The sequence below is a fragment of the Cydia strobilella genome, chromosome 13 (assembly GCF_947568885.1).
Source record: "Cydia strobilella chromosome 13, ilCydStro3.1, whole genome shotgun sequence".
In the NCBI taxonomy this organism is placed as follows: domain Eukaryota; kingdom Metazoa; phylum Arthropoda; class Insecta; order Lepidoptera; family Tortricidae; genus Cydia; species Cydia strobilella.
In genome coordinates, this window is record NC_086053.1 from 1,446,557 (window position 1) to 1,470,198 (window position 23,642).

Here is a 23,642-nt window from a genome sequence, read left to right on the forward strand (position 1 = left end):
TAAATAAATGATTATGATTAATTGAAAAACGCCTAAGTACTATAGTTTCGTTGTGCAATTTCGATGTTGCTGTGGGGCTACCGCGAAAACCGAAATTCGCAATTTGCGGGGATAGACTAATGTGGCTCTTACAAGTAGGGTAAAAACATGAAAATTTTGTCTTGAAATTCAAATATGTATTAAAATATGTACGATTATTTAATAATTATGTACAACGTTTTACAGTACATATGGCCCAAAGGCCCTTTAAATTTTCGACCTAGTTACGTAATGTGCTTATTATAGCACAGGGTGTCGCAATGGAGCCCCAGATGTACTGTAAAAGTGATTACACATGAGTAACAGGTGTTGAAATGATTACATATTACAATTGACTTTTTTTTTTACTAACATAACTCTGAAAAGAAAATCATTTTTCTGACTTGATAATAAGCTAATGAGATCACTATAATTTACGAAAAAAAATGAATTAACGAGCAATAGACATTAAAACTCTGAATCCAGATGTGTATGCCCACCTTAATAATAAAAAAACAAGATTCGTTTAGAAACAACAAAACGCCTAAGTACTGTCATGCGTTCGTTCTAAAGCAGTCTTCACAGTTGGCACCGCAGTCAACTGCTGCACCAGCAGCTCGATGTGGGCAAACTGGTCGCTAGACAGTTCCAGCGCCTGCCGCACGTGCTCCCACATGCCGGCCAGCAGAAAGTCCGCCCAGGTTAACTGTGGAAAAACGCCTTTATAATCCTCCTTCCATCCTTCTTAAAAGCCAGTCCAGACCGGAGAATTTTTCGTCCAACTTGATTAAACTGTCTAATAAAATCAGTTAATGTGGACGCAAAAATTAAATTGGCTTGCCGATCTCCCGTGATTCGATTGTAAGATTATGACCGATCAAATGGAGATGCGGACGCAAGAATGCCAATTTAGACGCTAGTACGCGTGTATAGGGTAATTTTAAATAAATCCAAAATTGGTGATTCAATTGTGTACGTACGTGTGGATGGCTTTCTAATCCGAATAAGTCAATTTGATTATCCCGTGTGGACGGACCTTAAGCGACAGTACACTAGCTTTACTATAGTTTGTCAAGGGACTGTCTCATTTCAAACATAGACAGAGAGAATCATACTACCTTTGCCTTACACTAGTACTAGCACCCAAAAGAAAAGGATGAGTATAGTTTTCTTTGTTCCTATTTACTGACAAGATTTGCTTGACCAACTATAACTTCATTCCCTTTTGTTAATTAACAAAACTACCTTAAAAGTGCGGTACGGAACCGTGCAAAGAGCATGATCCGATTAGGCCTTATTGTTTTTTTTACTGAGCGCTAGATGGCCTCTGACGACAGCGTCTAGTTTGGCGAGCCACGCTAGCGCCTTTTGTTCGTCAAATAGTCTAGCTCGGGCCACTAGTATAACGAGAGTTTACCTTGCTGAGCGCCAAATGGCCGCGGTTGGTGGCCACGACAGCGTCCAGTTTGGCGAGGCACGCTAGCGCCATCTGTTCGTCGGATGGACTTACTCTGGTTACCAGTATAATAAGAGTTTACCTTGCTGAGCGCCAAATGGCCGCGGTTGGTGGCCACGACAACGTCTAGTTTGGCGAGGCAGGCCAGCGCCATCTGTTCGTCAAATGGACTAGCTCGGGAATCCAACTCTTCTGCGCCTATGGCTTGTATGTCTGAAATAATACAAAACATATGTGTTTTTTTTTATTATTGACTGAACTAATAGCAGATTACTGATTAGTGCATAAATACCATAGAGAAATATAAGTAAGGAAAACGTGCTAACTCCATTACTTACATCAGTTTTCTTACCCAAACGCGAGTTATGTAAATTTGTTTATAAATATAATGTAATACCGTTTTAGTTTCGGCAATAAAGGCTATTATGATTATGATTATATTCAATTTTTTGTTAGTTCAGTTTTTAAGGGTTCGCAAGGTCTCAGAGCTGATAGTTAATTTACAGTAGTTAACAAACTGTCTGACATGATTAAAAGCCCTGGAGTGCCACAATTATGAACATAATTTGAGGCATTGTAACAACTTACTGCTCAATAGGTCGATGAAAACATCAACAATCTTGTCTATCTCTAGGTCTTCAAAGGAGTCTGAGCCCGCGAAGCCATGGCTTCGGCCCAGGCAGCGGATAACCGCCACACTGTAAAGACCACAGCGGGACGGGCTGTCCAATAACACTGCAAAAGAATATATATTATAGGACATTCTGACACAAATTGACTAAGCCCCACAGTAAGCCCAAGAAGGCTTGTGTTGTGGGTACTTAGACAACGATATATATAATATACAAATACTTCAATACATCTTCATAAGGCTTGCAAAAGTTGCAAATATAAAATTAATAAAATAAATAAAATAAAAATAGCCTTTATTTCTGAAGTTTTGTAACAATCTACTTAAAAATAAACCTTATTTTTCTCTATAATTATATATATATTACTATTTTCTAGTTCCCATCGACAACTTCAGCTTGTCCTCCGACATAGGCCTCTTCCAAGTCCTAAATATAAAATTACTATTCAAAAATGATATTCATTTGATCTATCATAAACATCTTAGACAGTGCAATAGCAAACTGACATAATATCCCCTAATGCCAAACAGTAGCATTAGCCTGAAAAGTTAACAAGCAAAAATAAACATAAGGTCAATAGAGATAAGTGTGGCTCGCCTTCACTATGAGACCTGTTTACAACTTGATTAGGTTTATTGCAACTTCATAAATAAAAAAAAAATGTTATTTGATTTCTATTGAGCAGGTCACTCAACCAAAAGTCCTTTTGGAGGTCCAGTAAATAAGCCTTGCAACGTAGTTTGAAAACCGCCAGGGATTTGTTTTTGATTTGCTTGTGTTTAGTCGCAAATGTATCAACTATCACTAACCACTAATCAATGTATAAACAATGTGTAAAATAATGTAGTGGTGTAGGTAATACTGCAGTACTACATTATTATTATAGATCTCTGTACTACACTAAGTGAGAAAATCCCATCCTTTAATTAAAAAAATAGAAAAAAAAAAAAGTGTAAACTGGTCCCAGTATGAAGGCCGGCAAGGGTTTAGATTTCCTACTAAAAATGTTGATGCACCACTGAGTAGTTTTAAAGAAACAGTTTAGTGAGTAAGTTAGTTTGTAACTGAAGCGGCGTTGTCTGTAGAAGGTTTTTACAATAAATGTCTTTTCTTTCCTTTCTTTCTTTCAAATAAATTTAAATAGATATCATTGATTCCGCACCTTCCCTGGTTTCCGAGCCAGCTTCGGTGAGATGTTGCCCCGAGTAAGCCAGCAACATCTGAATACTCTTGTGGAAGCCTTCTGTGGGCAATGAGCTGCAAATATATATTATTTCTTATTTAAGAAAAAATAATATTATGGTAGTTTTTGCTGTATAATATCAGTGTTACATTGGGGATAAAGGGTTAAATTGAATAATATAGGTATGCGAGATAATGCATAATGTTGTGAACTTTAGCTGAACTTAGCTATTTTCGTCCTGAAATAAAAGTTCCAGGGTTTCAAGGACACGCCCGCGCCGACGCAGTAGCGAGAGAGGAGTCCAGCACTTGTTGCATGTTTATCACTTACTTACATTTCTTTGCTTTCCTGTTTATCAGTCTTTTTTGTTTTAAATAATTTTCCTAAACTGCGAAAAGACATGATTAGCTGTAAATATATTTCGATGATTCTGAAATTGCACTCTATCGAATTGACCCTATTTCAATAATTGTTTTCTGTTAAACAATAAAAGTAATATTATGTGATCGCCGGTTTTATATGACGATTTTCTTACGAAAATTATTTCGATTTATTTTTATGTGATGCATCTCTGGGGAACTCATTATCAATAATATCAATGTGTAGGAAATTGCTGACGCACTGCACAATTTACAACTTATTCCGCGTTGTACGAAATTAATTAAATCTATTTGAAAACCATTACAAAAGAAAACAATTTCAAAACATAATTCAATTAACTGAATTAACCGAGAACCGAGTGACATTTCTAAAGGGCCTACCGCGAACCACGTTTGACGTGTTGCCTCTCTGTCGCACTTGTAAATTCGTACTTGAAAGTGTGACAGGGAGGCAACACGTCGTACGTGGTTCGCGGTAGGCCCTCTGGAGTCGAGAACCGGCGACTCCCTCCCTCGTGACAATTGGAAATTCAAATTAAAAACAGGGCTGCTAACATCAAGAACTTTAAGAAGGCAATGTTAACCAATTCTAGCTACTTCTCTAACTAGTCTGTGGTTACAAATCTAATTCTGACATTGACGTTTGTGTTATAGTGGGAAGTTCACAGGAAATTCATGCGAAATTCACAATATTCACATTGTTTATTACCGAAGTTTATTTACTACAACGATTGTAGTTGTACACTTGTTTCGCAAACATGAGTAAAAGAAAACGTCAGAGGTCTTTGCCGCCCACACAAAATGCTTCATCACTTTCATCAGCTTCACTAGATGACGGATCGGACGAAGAGGATCATGTTCATAACATTCAGAACGCCGTTAAGGAGTGCGCTCGATATATCCTTAGTCGGGAAGGAAGCAAGATCCCTATCAAAAAAGCTGATATCGCCAAGCATTTGGCTACGGCTTGCCAGACTCCACCGCAGCATGTCTCTGGAGTCATTAGTGCTGCTGAAAAATTACTTAAAAAGGTGTGTTTTACTGCTGTACAAGTGTACACTTGTATTGCTATTATCAGTCTTTTCGGAAAACGTTTAGTATTTTTTTGAAATATATTCGAAGTGAGTTTGTATGCATCTTTTTTTTTTTTTTACTATGTCGGTGGCAAATAAGCATACGGCCCGCCTGATGGTAAGCGGTCACCGTAGCCTATGGACGCCTGCAACTCCAGAGGTGTTACATGCGCGTTGCCGACCCTAACACCCGGCACCCTCTATGAGCTTCGTATATGATGTAAGATAATGCAAGCACTATGTAGTATGTACTCATTTGATCCATTTCACTTCTTTGAAATCAGCAATCTTGGATTGGATTCTCACTTTATCTCTAAAGCTGCTGGACCAAATTTTATACAGCTATAAGGAGTATTCTACGTCTACCGTTGTCCGGTACGAACGGTGAATTTTCTGAAGATTTACAGGTCTAGGAGTTATTTTTTCTGTGATTAATGTACAAAAATACGGCCAGAAAAATAATCATCAGCTTAAATGCCGGAATTTTTTTTTTTGTTTTTTAATGGGGTTTCGTCACTCAGTGACGATGGAAAAAAGTTCTAATACACAAAATAAAATGCGTTTGTACGGGAGCCCGTGGAATGCTCCAAGTTTAGAATGCTTAAGCTACAAGTTTGCTGTAAATTATTCTTCATTCCAACCAATTTCTTCCAGGTGTATGGTTACAAGTTGGTCTCAATTAAAGGTAAAAGTGGGGTGCTGTACATAGTGGTGTTAGCAGAGGAGTGTGAGTCTCTCCCGTCCAATGTGTCGGAGTCGGAACTCAGGACCATGTTGATGGCTTCGCTCACACACATATTCATGTCTGGGGGCAGTGTCAAGGAAGGTGAGAAGAAGGATTATAAAGAGATTTTTTTAAATTTATTACTATGTAAACAAATGGATTATCTTAACTAACTTAGCGGATTCACTCACGTATCACGTGACGCCCACCTGTCGTGACTGCTACTCACTCAGGCACTGTTAGTGCTTGAGCTCACCTAGGCTCTCTGAAACATGTCGCGCGAGTGACTAAAAATACATGAGTGAAACCGCTAAGTTAGTTAAGTTATTATGTCTCACGATAGTTTAAATTCGAAATAGAATAGAATAGAATATATTATCACTAGATACATATAAAAAGCCATTTATTTCTGGGTAACAGAATACAATATAAAATATTTTTGCTTAATCCAAGATATATAATTAATATTGATAATTTTAAGCCAATAAGTTTGACTGTCCACTTATGTGCACAATGAGCTGGAGGACCAAATCACTTTTACATATTTATTATTAGTGTTATTTTAACTAACATGTAGATTAAGCTAAAAAAACTAACAATATGTGGACCTAATGTCTGTATTAAAAAATTAATTAATTAATTCATTACAAAAATTACACCAGAACCCTCTTAAGAGGTATAGGCCTCTTCTAGCTTGATCTGATTTTTGCAGTCTTGGGCCTCCCAGATCCAGTTGGCCCCCGCTACTTTTACTGTCGTCAGCCCAGCGTGCCAATTGCTATCTTCTTTTCCTTTTTCCATCTGGACCAGGCTGTTGCTTGTACCCTGTAGGCTGTACCCTTTGGGTACGGAACCCTAAAAATAATAAAAGTATTTTTGTTTTTGAAACTAATCTATGTATTTATAAAATTCAGAATACTTGTGACAAGTTTAATTGTTTTACTTGATGTAATGTTTTCTTCTAGATGACCTGTGGAAGTTCCTGAGCGAGGCTGGTCTGCTGGAGGAGAATGACTTTGCTGGCAGGAAGGCTTTTATTGCGACCTTCACTAGGCAACTGTACTTGTCATTCACAAAGGTTCATATTTTATTTTTAACACTTTTTTAGGGTTCCGTACCCACAGGGTAAAAACGGGACCCTATTACTAAGACTCCGCTGTCTGTCTGTCTGTCCGTCTGTCACCAGGCTGTATCTCATGAACCGTGATAGCTAGACAGTTGATATTTTCACAGATGATGTATTTCTGATGCCGCTATAACAACAATTACTAAAAATAGAATAAAATAAATATTATTAGTTGGGTATAATTTTAAATGACACTCCGAGTACGACTAGTTTTTTATTCCTTGACAAGTCAACAGCCAAAAAAGCCCGTGATCCCAAGTGACCGCTGCTTATATAACTTTACATAATGAATGACTGGTTTGAATGAATGATGGAATGATGTCACTTGAAATATTAATCACATTACTAATTATTTAAATTACGAGTTTTATAAATTGAAAATGATAATTAACGTCATCTGAATTATTTAATTCTGACAACACTAACGGCAAGTGACATCATTCGACATAATAACAACAAACTTAATAATATTTTTCTTATAACTAACAATATTTAAACACTTATGCTCTGATACAACAAACGTGATATTTTTGCTATGATTTTTTGGATTATATTGTCTTCGGTTACCGCGATAGTTACTCATGAAATAAAACTATGAAAGGGGAGCCTAAGGATTGTTATTTGGTATTTGGCATATTTTTCAATGTTCGTTCGGCCATTCGACTATTCGGTTCGGTTTGAAGTGCCAAATATTTACCGAATAAACATTTTTTTTTAAGGACGTCCGCTAGGATGCACTTCGCGATCGGTTATGACTGCCACGACAATTTACGAGAAGTCGTGTCTCATATTTTCAATAAATTATAAATATTCAACCGAGCCACTAATTACTAAATCATTCAAATTGGTATCTTATATTTTCAGAAAATAAAATAAGAATGGGGGTCTAAAATATATGAACAATCCTAATATTCCTAATTCACTTAACGGTAACTACTGGATTTTACCAGATTGATCTAAGGGAATTCTTTTTTTTTTAACATGAATGGTTCTCAATAGTAATTTTGTTTTAAATTGAAATGTTTTCAGGTTGGCGATGGCGATTTAGCCTGGAACGTTTTTGAATGGGGCCAGAGAGCTCATCAGGAAGTACCCAAAATGTTCCTGTTACAGAAGATGGCTGAGGTAACATAATGTTATGGATAATACGTTATATTTACTTATCATTCTCAGTGCTCTCGAACCTGAACCACCAATGTGAAAGTGATAAGTAGCCTTACCACAACTGCCTTATTGACGCTAGCGAATATGTCAATGTCAAACAGGTGGTGGCCGATTGCCGAATAGGTATTACTTTTTAGGGTCCCGTACCCAAAGGGTAAAAACGGGACCCTATTACTAAGACTCCACTTGCCGTCCGTATGTCACCAGGCTGTATCTCATGAACCGTGATAGCTAGGCAGTTTAAATCTTCAGAGATGATGTATTTCTATTGCCGCTATAACAACAACGAATTAATAAACTAGTGGATATGAAATGACAGCTTTTTAGTATGAAAACCAGTGTTGCCAAACTCACACATTCATAGTTAAGTACAACACGGCATACATTAATAGCAACTTTCCATTCCAATAGGGTTTTCTTCTTCTTCTTCTTCTTTTAAAATTATGGCTTCAGCCCAGTGGGACTATTTCGCCAGTATCAAGGTATTGAGAGGTTTACAAACGACAAAAATTGTACGGTTGTACAAGACAGTGTACGGTGATTTGTTAGCTCTTGTAAATCGATAGCTAGTCTTTACAAGAAGCACGTGGACTACCGGCCGTTGACTCCAAGATGGTGGTTAAACGCGCTTCAAAATTAATTCTCCATTCACTGCACACTACCACATTAGTTTACTGTATAATAAGCTATCGATATTACACTTTAAACAATATTAATAAGCAAAAAACAAAGTAATTAATCACGATGCTAACTATCAAGATGGCGCTCGAACCGGAAGTCCCAATAGGGTTTTACCGGTTGACATTTTTAGAATGAATATCAACTGTAGGTAACATATAACACGGTCTAAAATAAAACGTCAAAGTTATGAACAGGCATCGTAAACTGCGAGCGAAATCCATTGAAATGACATATGACAACCAGTTACAACCCTAGGTGTGAAACATAATCTGTTCTTTAATTATTTCCAAAGTCCTGGGAGAGAGACAGTGCTGAGTGCGCGGGGTGGGATCATTTAGGGTGGCATGCTTGTAAAATTACCTTGTTTAAATTTAGAATTTAATTTTGATTGTCATTGCTTATCAAGTTATTGACTTTATGCTTGTCCCGTTCTGTCAAGTGAATGTGTTTATTTTTGTTTCAGGCATTCGAGAAAACTCCTGACCATTGGGCCGAGCAGTACAAACAAGCGACTGAAACTAACACTGCGGCCGCGTCATAAAAAATAAGCTTATTGTTATCGTAAATTACTGTTCCAGTCGTTAAATGTTGTCATTATTGTTATTGATCTAATGTACACTTGCATTTGCCGACGGTATGCAAGCGAGACAGCGCTGTATGCATGGCGCTGTCTCGTTCGGACACCGTTGCCGCATCTGTGGGTCTACCACAGTCTGGCAAAAAGAGTAGAAATTAAAAAGTGGCAACACTGTAGTGTCGTCCCGTTTTTCTTAGATTGATTTGAAACGGACGACACTACAGTGTTGCCACTTTTTATTTTCTACTCTTTTTTGCCAGACTGTACGAACCGATCCAATCGCCCGTCCGTCTATTTGCTTCCTATAACGATAACGATATTTCAATGTTCATGGCAAGGCCTCTGATTGCGGCGACAGTGAAGATTGATTTATTGCCCTTGTCTTAGACTTATTGCAAGTCAGGTGATAGATAAATAAGGGTACAGTACAGGCTAAGTGGTGGCCTTTACTGTCTCTTCTTATTAGATTATTAAGCCCCCTAAACACACGTGCGCGAATCGCGCCTTAGCGCCGCGATTCACGCACGAGTGTGAAGGACGCTTTATAGGTTTTAAGTCGTTTTATAGCAAATAAAAGTTTTTCATATGATTCGATTTTCTTGTTTTATTAGTTCTACTTTAGGTACTCTTCCTAAGCGCCCTAACTCCTTTTACATCGCCCTGTCAGAGATGTAGGGTCAGAGAAATAGTGTAGTCTATAACTATTAAGGGGCTACCGGAGGTTTTCATCGATTTTTGACAAGTTTTGAATCGTATCTGCCACTTTTGCACTACATATAGAATTATAAGACAAACGGCTATCGGTTCTTCAATCCTTTATCTCCATATTTGTCTACCAGAAGTACCAGATTTTTAATGAAATTAATACTTATTTATTTATGATTTTTTTAAACATTATCTAAAAAAACACTTTTCGTATCTCGATTGCCGTGAAAAATCTTACATATACGAAATCTACATATTTGGGTTCGTCTTTGATGTCTCTAAAAGGTTTTAATTTTAAACTAAACACAAAAGTTATGGCCAGAAAACCAGTTTTTTGACCTAAAATTGTTCAACTTTGTTGCCAAATATCTCGAAAACAATGAACTTTGAAGTAAATATGGGATACTATATTGCTTAAAGCCGTTGCTATTAAAATGATAAGCTACAAAAAACATTAGAAAACTAAGGGATTCAGATCGAAGGTCATTGTGGGGCATGGGATCCCCTTAAATGGAACATTTTGAACAACCTCTACGCGACAATAATGCCTTGCATCATTTTGGGAAGGAGCTGATACTCTTCAAACTGCTGGGTCGATTTTTATCAAACAGCCAAAAAACGCTGCAAGGAAAGTCTCTTTCAACTTTCAAGTAAAAAAAACCGCATCGAAATCTGTCTATCCGTTTAAGAGACGACGCCGTAGCTATATAACGGTAACACAGTTAAATTCGATCAGATGCTGCTTTAGACTTCGCGCATGATTGTGGAGGGCCCTTAAAGTCGTGTTGCGATTCACGCACATAGTCTGGAGGAGGCTTTACATGCGCTGCGTGCAATCATATCTGCTCACAGAATCAGTAAATAACTGAAATAAAACAGCGAAAATATCCAGCAAATATAGTTGGTCAAGCAAATCTTGTCAGTAAATAGGAAGAAAGAAAACTATACTCATCCTTTTCTTTTGGGTGCTAGTACTAGTGTAAAACAAAGGTAGTATGATCAAAGTATGATTCTCTCTGTCTATGTTTGAAATGAGACAGTCCCTTGACAAACTATAACTATCTTTATATAATAAAATTGTGGACTTTTCATGCATATATTTTATTTAATGCTGCCACAAAAATCTTACAAACTATAAAAGCGAGAAACAGATCTCTTTCTCGCTCTCACTTATGGTCGCGGTGCGGTGCGGTAGTGTGTTACGCTTTAAACTTCGTATTCGTAATAAGGTTCCTCCACACTCATGCGCGAATCACGGCGCCCTATACGTTTGGGAACGTCCTCTTATTTGTTTTCACTCCTTGGCTTAAAGGACTCGCGTCCAGGCCATAATTCTAAAAAAAAAAATGTTCTCACTCCGGCTGTCACTGCAACGCTGTTCGATTCAATTTAGGTTCGCGGGTATAATTAACAGGTAAGCAGAAATATCAATGGAATAATCGTTTCTTTTACTGTAAATACTAACCCTGTTTGAATTCCATAGTATTTTACTCATACGTGTAACATCATTTCGTTAAATTCACTTCCAGCCCGAGCATTGCGTTACAAAACTATGTGGCGAAGTCCCGGTTTTAACGAAGAATTGCTAAGAAGATATGGGTGCCTCGAAGATATATACAATGCTATGCGAAGCAATGACTTAGCCGATGTTGTTTATACAGCCTTAGACGTGATAAAGAAGACGGGCAGCGTGCCACTATTGTTAAATGAAAAGAAATCTGAATCCAAGTCAACAGAGTTACGACAGCTAGGTAATCAGGCTTACAAGAAAAAGAAATACCATGAGGCGCTCGTACTGTATAATAAAGCTCTAAAATATGCTCCAAACAAGTCCAATGCAATGAAATTAGCTTTTAGTAATAGATCTGCTCTTTTTATAACAGTGAAGGCTTATTCTGCGTGTATAGACGATCTTGACACTTGTTTCGAGATGGGCTGTCCCCCGGAGATAAAGACTAAGCTGAACAATAGATATGGGGAAGCTTTAGAAAGCATGGGGACGGATGAGTGGCTGCCGGTGCAAAAATTTGCTAATGGTTATTTCAAAATGTTGTATGAGTCACTTAATCCACAGATATCTAGTGCTACAATGGATGTTGGGGTTATAATGGAAGACAACTGCCCCAAAATAGTTGCCGCTAGAGATGTCAAAGTGGGGACTGTACTGGCAGTTGAACCAGCCTTTGTTATTGATATGAACTCTGACAATTTGAACATAGCTTGTTACAATTGCCAAAAACTTGAATATAACTTGATTCCATGCGAAGGATGCTGCCATGTCATGTTTTGTGACACACTCTGTATGCAAGAATGTATGGACCAGTATCATTCAGTAGAATGTAAGATTATAGACCTTTTTGAGACTACAGGATGTACTGTGGAATGTACAGAGAAAATTAGACTGGCTATAAAAGCTGCAATCAAAATGAAGTTTCATAGCACGTGGAAGAAGTTAATTGATGATTCAAAAGTCTATGGCATGGAGCGATTAAATGATAGTTCTATAAATGAAATTTACGACTACCGGGAGAACATATCACTGCTATGTTTTAAAGAGAACAGGAACTTTATTTATGGAACGATGTATAATGCTAGTTTTATTCTAGCAGCTGTACTATACTACGTGGCTAAGACGAACTTCTTTCCGTATGATTACAAAGAAAGACAGGAAGCTATCAAATGTCTCGGTAGGGTTATGATGTATCTAACATTATTTGGGACTCCTACGATAATACGTGACGCTGCTTCAATCAACAACTCTTCAAAGATTGAGTTTCATGATTGGGAGAACTTTGGGTTGTTCCCGATGGTGGGCAAGCTAAGGAACTCCTGCAGGGCTAACACACTGACAGTTGGGTTGAATGACAAGGTGGCGCTTGTAGCCCTGGAGCCCATTTCTCGAGGAACCGAGATTACCATTACTTACCTGTAAGTGTAATTTTATTTGTACAGCTCTTTACTTTACATTTTTCTAGCTCTTCCTAATATTTCATTCAGGAGTGGGTATCTAAGTGTTTTTTCTTTTCTTTCATATTACCCACACTGTTGAGCGTTTCTTAAAAAAAAGCCACATTAATTTTGTATTTTTTCTTAAATTTAGTATTATTTCTACTTAGAATCACGAGCTCTTTCGATCCTAATGGGATAAAAAAATGTCCCAAGGTTTTTTCCTATTGTGTTACCATTTCCTGGTATACTTCATATGGCAGTAACAAAAAGGAAAGTTTGAAAAATGTATAATAAGGATGAAAAGGGCTCGTGATCCTGACTCGAAATAACACAAAAGTGGCAAATAGGTCACATAAAAAAAAATGGCAAAAAAAGAAACGCTCGTTAGGTTTATAATCTTTCACAGGCTTCTGTTCTGGTTTTGGTCACCTCAAGGTAAAATCTTCAACCTAGTTTCTACATACCTAATTTCATCAAATAAGTGCAGAGACTACACCGTCACCGCATTATTAAGCATTTATTAAGAGGTTTAATACCCCATTTTATACCACAGAAGCCCAGGTACACTCCTAAAGATTATTATTTCTAATTTAACAGGAGTATTGGTCGTAATAAGGTATTTGACTGTATTTCAAATATATTATTTTTATTTTACACCATGCATCAAATAAAGCACCAGAAGATTAATAGAGAAACGTAGACAGCAGTTATTTTTAGACAATTTCTTTTTTAAAACCCGTTTAAAACTATAAAGAGTAGGTGATTTCATTGTGACGTCACATGCTAGTGTTTCATATAAATTCCATAGTAGCAAAATCGTTTTGACAGTTCGAAAAAAGAAACTGATTTGACTAGTAGTCAAATACCCTATTGTGGGCGCAACTGAAAAAAAACGGTCGCGCTTCCATATTAAATGAGTACGTACGTGGACTTCCGGTTCGAACGCCATCTTGATATAGTAGCCTCGTGATTAATTCCTTTGTTTTTTGCTCATTAATATTGTTTAAAGTGTAATATCGATAGCTTTATTATATAATAATGTAATTTGGTAGTGTGCAGTGAATGGAGAATTAATCTCAAAGCGTGTTTAACCACCATTTTGGAGTCAACGGCCGGTAGTCCACGTGTTTCTCGTAAAATCCAGCTATCGGTTTTACGAGACAACTACAACAATCACCGAACAGCGTCGTGCTCTAAGAGCATTTATTTTGTTCCTACCCTTTTACGTGACATTGGCTACGGGCAACATCGCCCTCAAGTCCATCAAGAAAAGAAAAGAGTACGTACGTAGTGGTTTTTATGTGTTCTGGTTCAGTCATGTAGCAGATAAGATATATGTAACTAGAGACTGATGACCCCACAGTCAAACTCTTTATTGAGTTTTGTGGGGCTATGATTGTAGTAAGAATACTGTCAAACATCAAACATTTATTCAGCAAATAGGCCACAGGGGCACTTTTACATGTCAATTTTTACAAACAATAAAATTAACCCAAAATTACAAAAAAAAGAAAAAAAAATCCATACTAATATTATAAATGCGAAAGTCTGTCTGTCTGTGTGTTCCCTCTTCACGCTTATACCGCTGAATCGATTTAGATGAAATTTGGCATAGAGATAGGTTGAGTCCCTGAGAAGGACATAGGATAGTTTTTATCCCGAAAATCATCCCTTAAGAAAGTAAAAAGCGGGGTGGAATTGAGATAATTAATGACGTGCCTGCTAATTTGTGTGCATAATATGCTCAAATTGAATTTGCTATGAGAATTTTTCCAGGCGCTATACTTACTTTAGCTGTTGTTACTAAGTCCACGCAGACTAGTATTAAATAAATAAAATAAAATAAAAAAGTTACTTTCACATTAATAATATGTATAATTTTCTTTTTGCAGAGGTCACTGGCTAGACAAGGGAGCAGACTGCAACTCAGTAAGAAACAGAAACATGTACGTCCTCTACTCCTCCGTATGCAACTGCATCATTTGCTCCGGCGACTGGCAACACCGATGTGACACCCTCACGCTCGCACAGTTAGCCTGCTACAAAAAACTCAAACTCCAAGAGATTAACTTCAATAAGATATCAACACCTTATAAGAATATATGCAAGACTTTGTCTGAGTTACATAATGTGCCGTTTTCTGAAGAGTATACTAAAGTATATAAGTCGTTGCGTGCGTGTATTTTACATTTGCAGCATGTAAACACAGAGAATGTGGTTTTAGAGAAAGCGCGGGCGAAAGACACGTGTGCCCATGTCCTATGATGGCATAAATTATTTGTAGTGCTCCAAGTGTTGATTATTTAACAGTAATTTCATATTAAAAGTTTTTAATTTATTAGTTTTGTTTGGAGATTATAAAACGTAAATCTAGTATAAAGCGCGCTCCAGACTACGCGGCGCGAATCCGCGAACACGAGAACTAGACTCCACACTCGCGTTCGCGGCTTCGCGCACGAGTGTGGAGGGCCCTTTAGACCAAGAAGAGTCTGCAACGATTTTGATAGCACACGCAGTGCAAGTGTTATTTATACGTCATAATTTCATAGAAGTTTGACGTTTAAAATAACTCGCACTGTGTGTGCTATCAAAATCGTTGCAGACTTATCTTGGTCTAACTCTATATGGCTCGTTTTTGTGACTCAAATATGTAAAATGTGGACGTGGAAATAAAGTCCTTTACCCTTTTCCAGGCCGCACTAATCTACAAGGTTTTCCCAAAAAAAATCTAAACATATTCCAATTAATCCTGCTTTGATGATTCGTTTGAAGTCACATTTCCCGAAAATGCAATCTAATGTGAATCTTAAATCGGAATGTTAAAGTTGAAGTTGTATTGACGTATATGTGGTCAATAAATCGAATTTTGCCAGGAAAAGGGTTAAAACTATGATTTGTTTAATTAAGTGGCGCCATAAATGGCAATAATAAAACGACTTTGTACCAAAATCAAGTCTTTATTACTTACTTTTTGCGAAAAACTTCAAAAAATTAAGTGTCATAGGTATGTCCATTCATCAATTGCAGCTGTATTATTATTATTACTGTTGTGGCCTCGTTGTTGCCGCTGTATCTGTCAATTATCTTGATTGATTGTTCTCTTACTTTTCTTGCACCATTTTTATTATATCTCTGGAGCATCTCTGTTTAGCCCCATGGTTGACTGGTATGTCTTTAGGCTTTGAGTCCGCCATTTGTATTTTTTTTTTGTATTTTGTGCAAAAAAGTTTAAATAAATAAAATGAGACGTCCTCCGTCGCATTACTGCCGCGATTTTGATGTTCATTCATTCACTCATCATTCATTCTTTTTAAATTAAATGGATTCAGTCCAGTGGGACTATTTCGCCAGCGTCGAGGTATTAGGAGCTTTAAATACGACTAAAATTGTACCGTCAGACAGTGTACGGTGAATTTATTAGCTCACGTAAAGCAATAGCCTGACTTTCTTTACAAGAAGCACGTGGGCTACCGGCCGTTGACTCCAAAATGGTGGTTAAACGCGTTTCAAGATTAATTCTCCATTCACTGCACACTACCACATTAGTTTACTGTATAATAAGCTATCGATATTACAGGTTAAAACATATTAATGAGCAAAAAACAAAGAAACTAATCACGAGGCGTGAGGCGTGACTATCAAGATGGCGCTCAACCCGGAAGACTCATTTCATCAAGGAAATTAACAGATACAGTGGTGGCCAAGACGCCGCAACAGACATGCAACTGCAGTTGATATCAGAACACCACAAGTCTATTTTTGACAGTCTATAATTTATCTATAATTAACAGTCATATAGTAAAATCTTTGACAACAATAATACCAGCTTTGGGGTCATCCATTAATTACATCACACGTTTAGGGGGGTCAAGCAAATGTGACATGTTGTGACAAGGGGGAGTCACAAACTTTGTGATGTCACTTTAACTTATTTAAATTAAAAACTGTAATAGATTTCATATATTAAAGAAAAAGTGACGAAGCCCTCCAGTGGTAAAGGCCGGATTCGAACCGGCGTCTTTAGCTATCGCGGCTAACGCCATGAACCCCTAGGCCACCCCGCCACGGCGGTGCCCGTCCGAATTTCTCGACTATATGCCATCTTAGTAAGACTAGATGTCTTTGACCAGCTCTAAGGGCAAGCAGTGCGCGCTTGCACCTCCTAAACGAACTCCTTACGGATTTACGTTGTAGCGAGAGAGACTGGTGCTGCCATCTATGAACAAGTTTGAGAACAAATACAATTATTTTTATTAAATATTTTGATTTGTGTTTTTTAAAGTAGTCACTACTATATATAAATTAAAAACTGTAATAGATGTCATATATTAAAGAAAAAGTGACGAAGCCCTCCAGTGGTGAAGGCCGGATTCGAACGTACTTTAAAAAACACTAATCAAAATATTTAATAAAATAATTGTATTTGTTCTCAAACTTGTTATTTAAATTATTTTATTCGCTGTACAGTTAAATAACAAGTTTTTGGAACAATCGTTTTTAATCGTTTAATTTTGTTTCCTAATCTGTTTTGGGTTATAAAATTACTAATATTTCTTTTGTCAAGAATATTTTGATAAAATATTAATAATACTTAATTGGATTTGCTGTTTTCATTGAAAAAGTTTATAATAAAATAAAATGCGTTTATTTTTAGACAACTCATAGGTCCATAGCATTGTTAGTAAGACCTTAACTAAACATTAAAAAGTTTAGGTTTGCCAAGGAGGGGGAATCAAAAAACCTTGAAATTCGTGTGACGTAATTAATGGAACCCTTATCTCTGACAACAATAAAACCCGCTTTTTAGCGACTAATCATAATATTGGTAGTGACAGCAAACTGCGCTAAGCTCAGTTGGGTGCGCAGCTCCCTGAACAATTCATAGTGCTCCTTGGTGTTGGGCAGATCCTCGAACAACGTCAGCGCCTTGCAAGTCTCGCGGAAGAAGGAGGGGTCTCGCTGGGGCATTACGTGGTTCTTTCGCATGTTGTCCCAAGAGGAATACAGCTGAAACAAGTAATTGCCAAAAAAAATTTTTGTGACACTTATTGCTGACTGTACTTCTTCTCGTTTGCATGTCTATCGAGTACTTCTTGAGACCTTTATAATGAGCCTAAACTTGATGTGTTTGTGTTTTTCCATCGAGGAGTTCCTTTGGCTACCTACCGGCTGCATCATCAGAACACCTCCATGTTAGCAATTATTGCATTGTCACCGGAATTACGACAGTACTCGAAATTTCAACTGAATCAGATACCGGGAAGTGGTTCAAATATTAGTTACAAGATTTGAAGCACTATATATGTATACAAAGGTAGGTATATACGCAGTGAAGCTAAATAAGTGTGTAAAAAAAATTTTTTTGGGGACAATCTTACACAGATATGTCCCCAACATATTTCAACACCTTCTGGGGCCCGTTTCTCAAAAGCTTGTAACTTGTAATACAAGCAGTGCCCTGTTTATCAAAAGCTTGTAGCTTGTAATACAAGTGGAAGTCCCTTTTTAACAAAAGCTGTCAAAAAGTGAGTTCCGCTTGTATTACAAGCTACAAACTTTTGATAAACAGGGCACTGCTTGTATTACAAGTTACAAGCTTTTGAGAAACGGGCCCCAGGTGTCAAGAAAGGGGAATAAAAGCAAACCCGTAAAAGATATAGCCATTTGTTTAACCCCTCGTGCTTTGACACCTGAGCAAGCGAAATATTCCAAAATTGAACAACGAGCGTAGGGAGTTCAGTTGTTTGAAAAGTAGAATCTTGAGCGTTGCGTTACGACCAGGATATAGACCGTGATTACCTTTTGTATTATTTATAGCTCATAAATAATACAAAAGGTAATCACGGTCTATATCCCGTTCAATATCATCATCATCATTCAATTTAAGAGCTGTGGGCTCTTGTCGGTGCAGCGTGATGAAGTTGTCTCCACCTTGGTCGATCAATATAAGTCTAGTGAAACCAACCGTGAATCATTCAACTCTAATCGAAAGCTGCTGCATTGCTGTACTATACTGACAATGACACCTGACACTACTGACCTAACCTTCTTTTGTTTGGCGTCTAGGTCTCGTCTCCGGAAGCTGTGTATGTCCCAGCCTTGAGCACACACGCGGCAGCTGTACCTACACGTTCAGGATGATGAGGGGTGTAACATGCGCGTTGCTGTACTGAAACTAACCTTCTTCAGCTTGACGTCTAGCTCTCGTCTCCGGAAGCTGTGTATGTCCCAGCCTTGGGCACACACGCGGCAGCTGCACACGTTCAGGATGATGAGAGGGTAACATGCGCGTTGCTCTACTGAAACTAACCTTCTTCAGTTTGACGTCTAGCTCTCGTCTCCGGAAGCTGTGTATGTCCCAGCCTTGGACACACACGCGGCAGCTGCACACGTTCACAATGTTCTGATATAGCTTCATTCGGCGCTGGTCTTCGTATAGGTTCTCGTACCAGTGGCCGCTGAAACACAACATTTTTTACAAGCTTTTATTTTGGGTCTATTGTTTCCCATAAAGTCATAATGTATTGTTTGTCGACATTTTCGTTAGTCATAATTTGGTTATTATCAGAAACGCGTAACTTTTAAGGATTGCCATAAAACAAACCTAACCTAACCTATGTATAGGGATAACCCGAGGAAAACCCTGAAAAGTTAACGGTTTCAAAATTATGACTAACGATAATATGACAATCATTACGTTATGACTTTCAATAATTATGTCAAACAAGGGGTCCCTTTTATTTTAAATTAATTTTTAACAAGCAGAAACGTCTGCGAATGATGCTATTATGCTTAGAATAAATTTAAAAGTGGAATAATTACTGCCTTGGGTGAGACTTGAACTCACGGCCTCTGGATTGATACTCCAGCGCGTCTGCAAACGTTTGTTTGTTAAAAACCGGCCAAGTGCGAGTCGGACTCGCGCATCGCGGGTTCCGTACTTTTTAGAATTTGTTGTTATAGCGGCAACAGAAATACATAATTTGTGAAAATTTCAACTGTCTAGCTATCACGGTTCATGAGATACAGTCTGGTGACAGACAGACGGACAGCGGAGTCTTAGTAATAGGGTCCCGTTTTTACCCTTTGGGTACGAAACAACCCTAAAAATTAATTTAGAATGGGTAGCACATCGTAACTGGTGAATTTCCAATATGACTTGGAACTCTGGTGGCCATTTAAGAAAGCTCTTAGTAGATGGCGCTAGGGTCCCCTAGACCCATATAGTGGGAAGATTTGCTGACTATGGATGAAGTCTTGGTGGCTCAGTTGGCAGAGCGCTGGAGTATTGAAACGCTTTTTGATTAATTAATTAAAAATATTTAGTATAATTTAGTTTTAGACTTAGGTAGTTTAATTTACTAGCGCACGCAACTCTGTAAACTAAATCTTGCTACTGTTTATTTTACTTTTCTGTCCATAATCTTGTGTAAAAATGGCATCTCACCTCCCTAACAATAAATTGTAACTAAATCTTCTTATCCTTCTGTGCACACATGTTTAGAGTTATAGTCTAGATCTGAACTGTATGCTAATATTGTATTAATTTCTGCAATTGTCTGTAACTTGTTTTGTGAGCCAAATAAATAAAATAAATAAAAGTATCAATCCAGAGGCCGTGAGTTCAAGTCTCACCCAAGGCAGTTACTTTTATTTTACTTGCCCTGTTAGTATGTTAGTGACGGGCAATTCTTGGAAGCTTTTGATCCACTTTCCGATTGAGCTGAAATTTTGCATACATATGTAAGTTGGATGGCAATGCAATATTATGATGACATGGAGCTGATCTGACGATGGAGACAGAAGGACATGGGAACTCTGTGATAAAACAACGCAAACTAATTGTGTTTGGGATTGTTAGAATTGTCTCGATGAGTATTAATTGCCTGTGGAAACTTGGAAAGAAAAGGACAGTTGGCGATAAAAGCTTGTACCAAAAATTTAATTTTTGACAAAAACGTATTACGTAATACATCATTATGAATACCATAGATTCTTTGATTCGACAGCTATAAGGTATGGATGGTGCTATGCGGCTCGTACATGACGCAAGAGCTCTGAGAGCCTACTGCGATCCGCGTTCGACGTGTTGCCTCCCCGTCACACTTACGTACGAATTTACAAGTGTGACAGAAAGACAACACGACGTTTTTTACAAGTGCGACAGAAAGACAACACGACGTGTTGAACACGTCGAATATGGTTCGCGATAGACCCTCTGGTTTTCTGTTGCGAGTTTTACGCCGTATCGCCCGTATCATAGCGCCTTCTACAACAGCTGCACATTCACACTCATGGGCACAATTTTTCTTATACAATCTATTATTGTTAAGAATAAATAAAGAATAAAGGTATATGAGCTCACAACTACATTGCCTAAATGTCACTACATAGGTAGTATAAAACAAGGTCGCTTCCGCTGTCTGTCCGTCCGTCTGTCCCTATGTATGCTTAGATCTTTAAAACCACGCAACGGATTTTGATGTGGTTTTTTTAATAGATAGAGTGATTCAAGAGGAAGGTTTATATGTATAATTTGTAAAGGTTTTGTGTAAATTAGTTAAACTACTCGTGCGAAGCCGGGGCAGGTCGCTAGTAACTTATAAAAGGCAGACTTAATGCTAAAAAGCATTCTCGGATAAATACAAATAGTGCAGAGAAAAACTAAAACTAGTATTAATATAGATCTGAGTTTTTTTTTATAGATTAGTAGTTAAAATGTCTATAATTTTGAGCACATAAAGAGACAAGGATTTAGCACTTTTTATATATGTGACGTTTTCAATCAAAAGGTACCACATTGTCGCTTAACATAAGGGACGAAAATTGCTTGTATCTTTATACGAAAAACCTGTCAAGAGCGTCTTTATGGCAAGCGACAATGTGGTACCTTTTGCTTGAAAACGACACATATGTACTACTTACACATAAGAAACTGTCAGCTCAGACATCTTCTTGATAGGTCTTATAGCTATCAGCGCTAAGCGGTCATCAAGCCCAAGCGCCAGCAGGTTCGCTTCGCAGCAGTGTTTCAGTTTCCCCGCAAATGGGAACCAGCCGTAGTGAGCCGGCATGTCCGTCACAATCTGACCAACAGTCAGTTCCTCTGCAGAAGTGACAACTTCTGTAGCTGGGCAGTTTAACTGCAGAGTGAGGCAGAGCTTTCCAAAGCATTTCTTTGCTTCAAGACCTTCAGATTTTGATTGAGGAAAGAAACCAAGGACTCTTTCCAACCGATGCAACACTGAGGCATAAATGAAGGCACTATTATACAGCGCACCAAAGACAAAACGCCTATCTTCTTTAAAGCACAAGATTGAAGAATAGTTTTGGACATTGTATATTTCGCTCAATGAACTCTCATTTAGTCTGCTGGTCCCAATGTTGTTTGCTTCTTTAACCAGAGTGCTCCAGTCCTTGCAGAGTGACTTTAGTTTCAAGAATGTCTTGATTGCCAAACGGAATTTGTGGCCTGCGTCAACTGCTAGCAGAATATCCATGATCTGACATTCTACATTATGGTACTCATTCAGACAGCGCTCCTTGCATTGCAAGCTGCAGAAGAGTGCAACACAGCAGTTATCACAAGGCATCAAATTGAAAGTCATCTTTTGGCAATAATGGCATGAGACGAGACATTTATCCGGGAGAGAATGAGTTACAAACGCAGTTTCTATAGCTACCACTGTACCAATTTTTAAATCCTTAGTAGCAACTACCTCTTGTTCTCCATCTTCAGAAACTATATCCACGTCGGCAGATAGGCAAGATATATCAGAATGTTTTTTCAGATTAAACTTGAAATACTCTTGAGCCCAATCGCACAGCAATATGTTGTTCTTAAGATTTTCTTTCCACATTGATTCCATACATTGTTCATATCTCTTATTTAGTTTCTTTGCCAGGTCTCCAGTGCACCCAAGTTTGCGACAAGTCTCAATGTCTTTAAGACATGCGGAATATGCATTTAAATGGAAAAGTAGTGCCGACCGATTTCCGTAAGCATGCAGCATTTCTATGGAGCCTTTTGGAGCAAAGAGTAAAGCCTTGTTATACATTTCCAATGCCATCTGGTAGTTTTCCTCCTGGTAATAATCATTCCCACGACTGCGAAATACGCAAGACCTGTCGTTATTTTTTAAATGGGAGTGCAGACGAGGAAATCCCTTAGTAATACTTAGTACTTTATAAGCTTCTAATACTGCTGACCCATCTAAATTGTTCACTGCTTTGTAAATATCTCCCAAAAGACCTTTTCTAAGCAGTATCTCGTTATAAAGCATAGGGTTTCCGAAACTCATATTGGCACTAAAACAACAGGAAAATGACGGTTGTAAACAACAATGAACTAATTATAGCTGAAGTTTGTGTTTTAAAAGTAAATTATGTAAATAAAAAGGTACTTACTGAATCACTGACTTGTTGGGTAGAACATGTGATGGATGTAAACTTGATGTAAAGTTTTTTGTCAAGTTCGTTACTTCAACAGGAAACTGGAACAAATTATTGTTGCCGCTTATTTAATATTTTAGTCAATTTGCAGCGTTATCAAATATTTTTGACACTGCTGATAAACATTAAACTTCCGAAAGGATTTGCTGACAACGCAACGAATTATAAAAACGCGCGAGACGTTGGGGGGACGGGGGACCGATACCGATATTCCGAAATTCAAACAGATCGCAGTTGGATTGGGATGGGGTTCCAATATTATAAACCATAGACTCGTGTGTAATTAAAAATTAGGTTGGTTACCTTGATTTTTATTTTATTTAAAATGATAAATTCATTAATTAGTAATCCTATGTAAATAAGTCAATGAGATTATAAATCCGGTTTTTACTGCTTTTGTGATTGTAAAAGATTCCGTTCCGTAAGTTACGTTCACCGTTCCTTGTTGGTTCCACATGTGTTCACATTCCTCCTAGCTAGCTTTATCTGTACTCTACCTACGTCCCCTACGTCAAATGAAAA

At 37.8% G+C, this 23,642-nt stretch overlaps 4 protein-coding genes across 6 annotated transcripts; 2 read left to right on the plus strand and 2 right to left on the minus strand.

Annotated features, from left to right (window-relative positions):
• Positions 1-197: 197 nt before the first annotated feature.
• Positions 198-4,046, minus strand: LOC134746510 (glutathione S-transferase 2-like). 2 transcript variants are annotated; one of them, XM_063680921.1, is made up of 5 exons: positions 3,624-4,046; positions 3,269-3,349; positions 2,063-2,209; positions 1,557-1,687; positions 198-724 (listed from the first exon to the last, which is right to left on the minus strand). In XM_063680921.1, exons 2-5 carry the CDS (start codon positions 3,324-3,326, stop codon positions 563-565), a joined length of 498 nt encoding a protein of 165 aa, XP_063536991.1. In that variant the 5' UTR covers positions 3,327-3,349; positions 3,624-4,046; the 3' UTR covers positions 198-562. The 2 variants fall into 2 exon arrangements, with proteins under 2 accessions (XP_063536991.1, XP_063536990.1); XM_063680920.1 differs by having other exon boundaries at positions 201-724; positions 3,269-3,363; positions 3,624-4,045.
• A 252-nt stretch (positions 4,047-4,298) lies between these two features.
• Positions 4,299-9,608, plus strand: LOC134746946 (non-structural maintenance of chromosomes element 3 homolog). The gene is made up of 5 exons (XM_063681518.1): positions 4,299-4,700; positions 5,397-5,568; positions 6,432-6,544; positions 7,622-7,717; positions 8,901-9,608. The coding sequence occupies exons 1-5, from the start codon at positions 4,428-4,430 to the stop codon at positions 8,976-8,978; spliced, it is 732 nt and encodes a 243-aa protein (XP_063537588.1). The 5' UTR covers positions 4,299-4,427; the 3' UTR covers positions 8,979-9,608.
• Positions 9,609-10,997: 1,389 nt separating this feature from the next.
• Positions 10,998-15,593, plus strand: LOC134746475 (uncharacterized). Its single transcript, XM_063680877.1, has 3 exons — positions 10,998-11,133; positions 11,249-12,647; positions 14,561-15,593. The coding sequence occupies exons 2-3, from the start codon at positions 11,272-11,274 to the stop codon at positions 14,931-14,933; spliced, it is 1,749 nt and encodes a 582-aa protein (XP_063536947.1). The 5' UTR covers positions 10,998-11,133; positions 11,249-11,271; the 3' UTR covers positions 14,934-15,593.
• An 18-nt stretch (positions 15,594-15,611) lies between these two features.
• Positions 15,612-23,322, minus strand: LOC134746474 (SET and MYND domain-containing protein 4-like). Of its 2 annotated transcripts, none has more exons than XM_063680874.1 (4): positions 23,084-23,322; positions 21,594-22,976; positions 18,979-19,126; positions 15,612-17,675 (listed from the first exon to the last, which is right to left on the minus strand). In XM_063680874.1, exons 1-4 carry the CDS (start codon positions 23,101-23,103, stop codon positions 17,472-17,474), a joined length of 1,755 nt encoding a protein of 584 aa, XP_063536944.1. In that variant the 5' UTR covers positions 23,104-23,322; the 3' UTR covers positions 15,612-17,471. The 2 variants fall into 2 exon arrangements, with proteins under 2 accessions (XP_063536944.1, XP_063536946.1); XM_063680876.1 differs by having other exon boundaries at positions 23,076-23,322.
• Positions 23,323-23,642: the final 320 nt, after the last annotated feature.

Excerpts from the sequence above, each read along its gene's own strand:
- LOC134746475 (XM_063680877.1), top strand. The coding sequence starts at position 11,272 with ATGTGGCGAAGTCCCGGTTTTAACGAAGAATTGCTAAGAAGATATGGG. Across the intron at positions 12,648-14,560 it reads GAGATTACCATTACTTACCT|AGGTCACTGGCTAGACAAGG; the intron begins GTAAGTGTAATT and ends TTCTTTTTGCAG.
- LOC134746510 (XM_063680920.1), bottom strand. The coding sequence starts at position 3,691 with ATGTCTTTTCGCAGTTTAGGAAAATTATTTAAAACAAAAAAGACTGAT. Across the intron at positions 3,364-3,623 it reads AAACAGGAAAGCAAAGAAAT|CTCATTGCCCACAGAAGGCT; the intron begins GTAAGTAAGTGA and ends ATATATTTGCAG. Across the intron at positions 1,688-2,062 it reads TTTCATCGACCTATTGAGCA|ACATACAAGCCATAGGCGCA; the intron begins GTAAGTTGTTAC and ends GTATTATTTCAG.
- LOC134746474 (XM_063680874.1), bottom strand. The coding sequence starts at position 23,103 with ATGTTCTACCCAACAAGTCA. Across the intron at positions 22,977-23,083 it reads ATGTTCTACCCAACAAGTCA|TGCCAATATGAGTTTCGGAA; the intron begins GTGATTCAGTAA and ends CTGTTGTTTTAG. Across the intron at positions 17,676-18,978 it reads TAGACGTCAAACTGAAGAAG|CTGTATTCCTCTTGGGACAA; the intron begins GTTAGTTTCAGT and ends TACTTGTTTCAG.
- LOC134746946 (XM_063681518.1), top strand. The coding sequence starts at position 4,428 with ATGAGTAAAAGAAAACGTCAGAGGTCTTTGCCGCCCACACAAAATGCT. Across the intron at positions 6,545-7,621 it reads TGTACTTGTCATTCACAAAG|GTTGGCGATGGCGATTTAGC; the intron begins GTTCATATTTTA and ends AAATGTTTTCAG. Across the intron at positions 7,718-8,900 it reads TGTTACAGAAGATGGCTGAG|GCATTCGAGAAAACTCCTGA; the intron begins GTAACATAATGT and ends TTTTTGTTTCAG.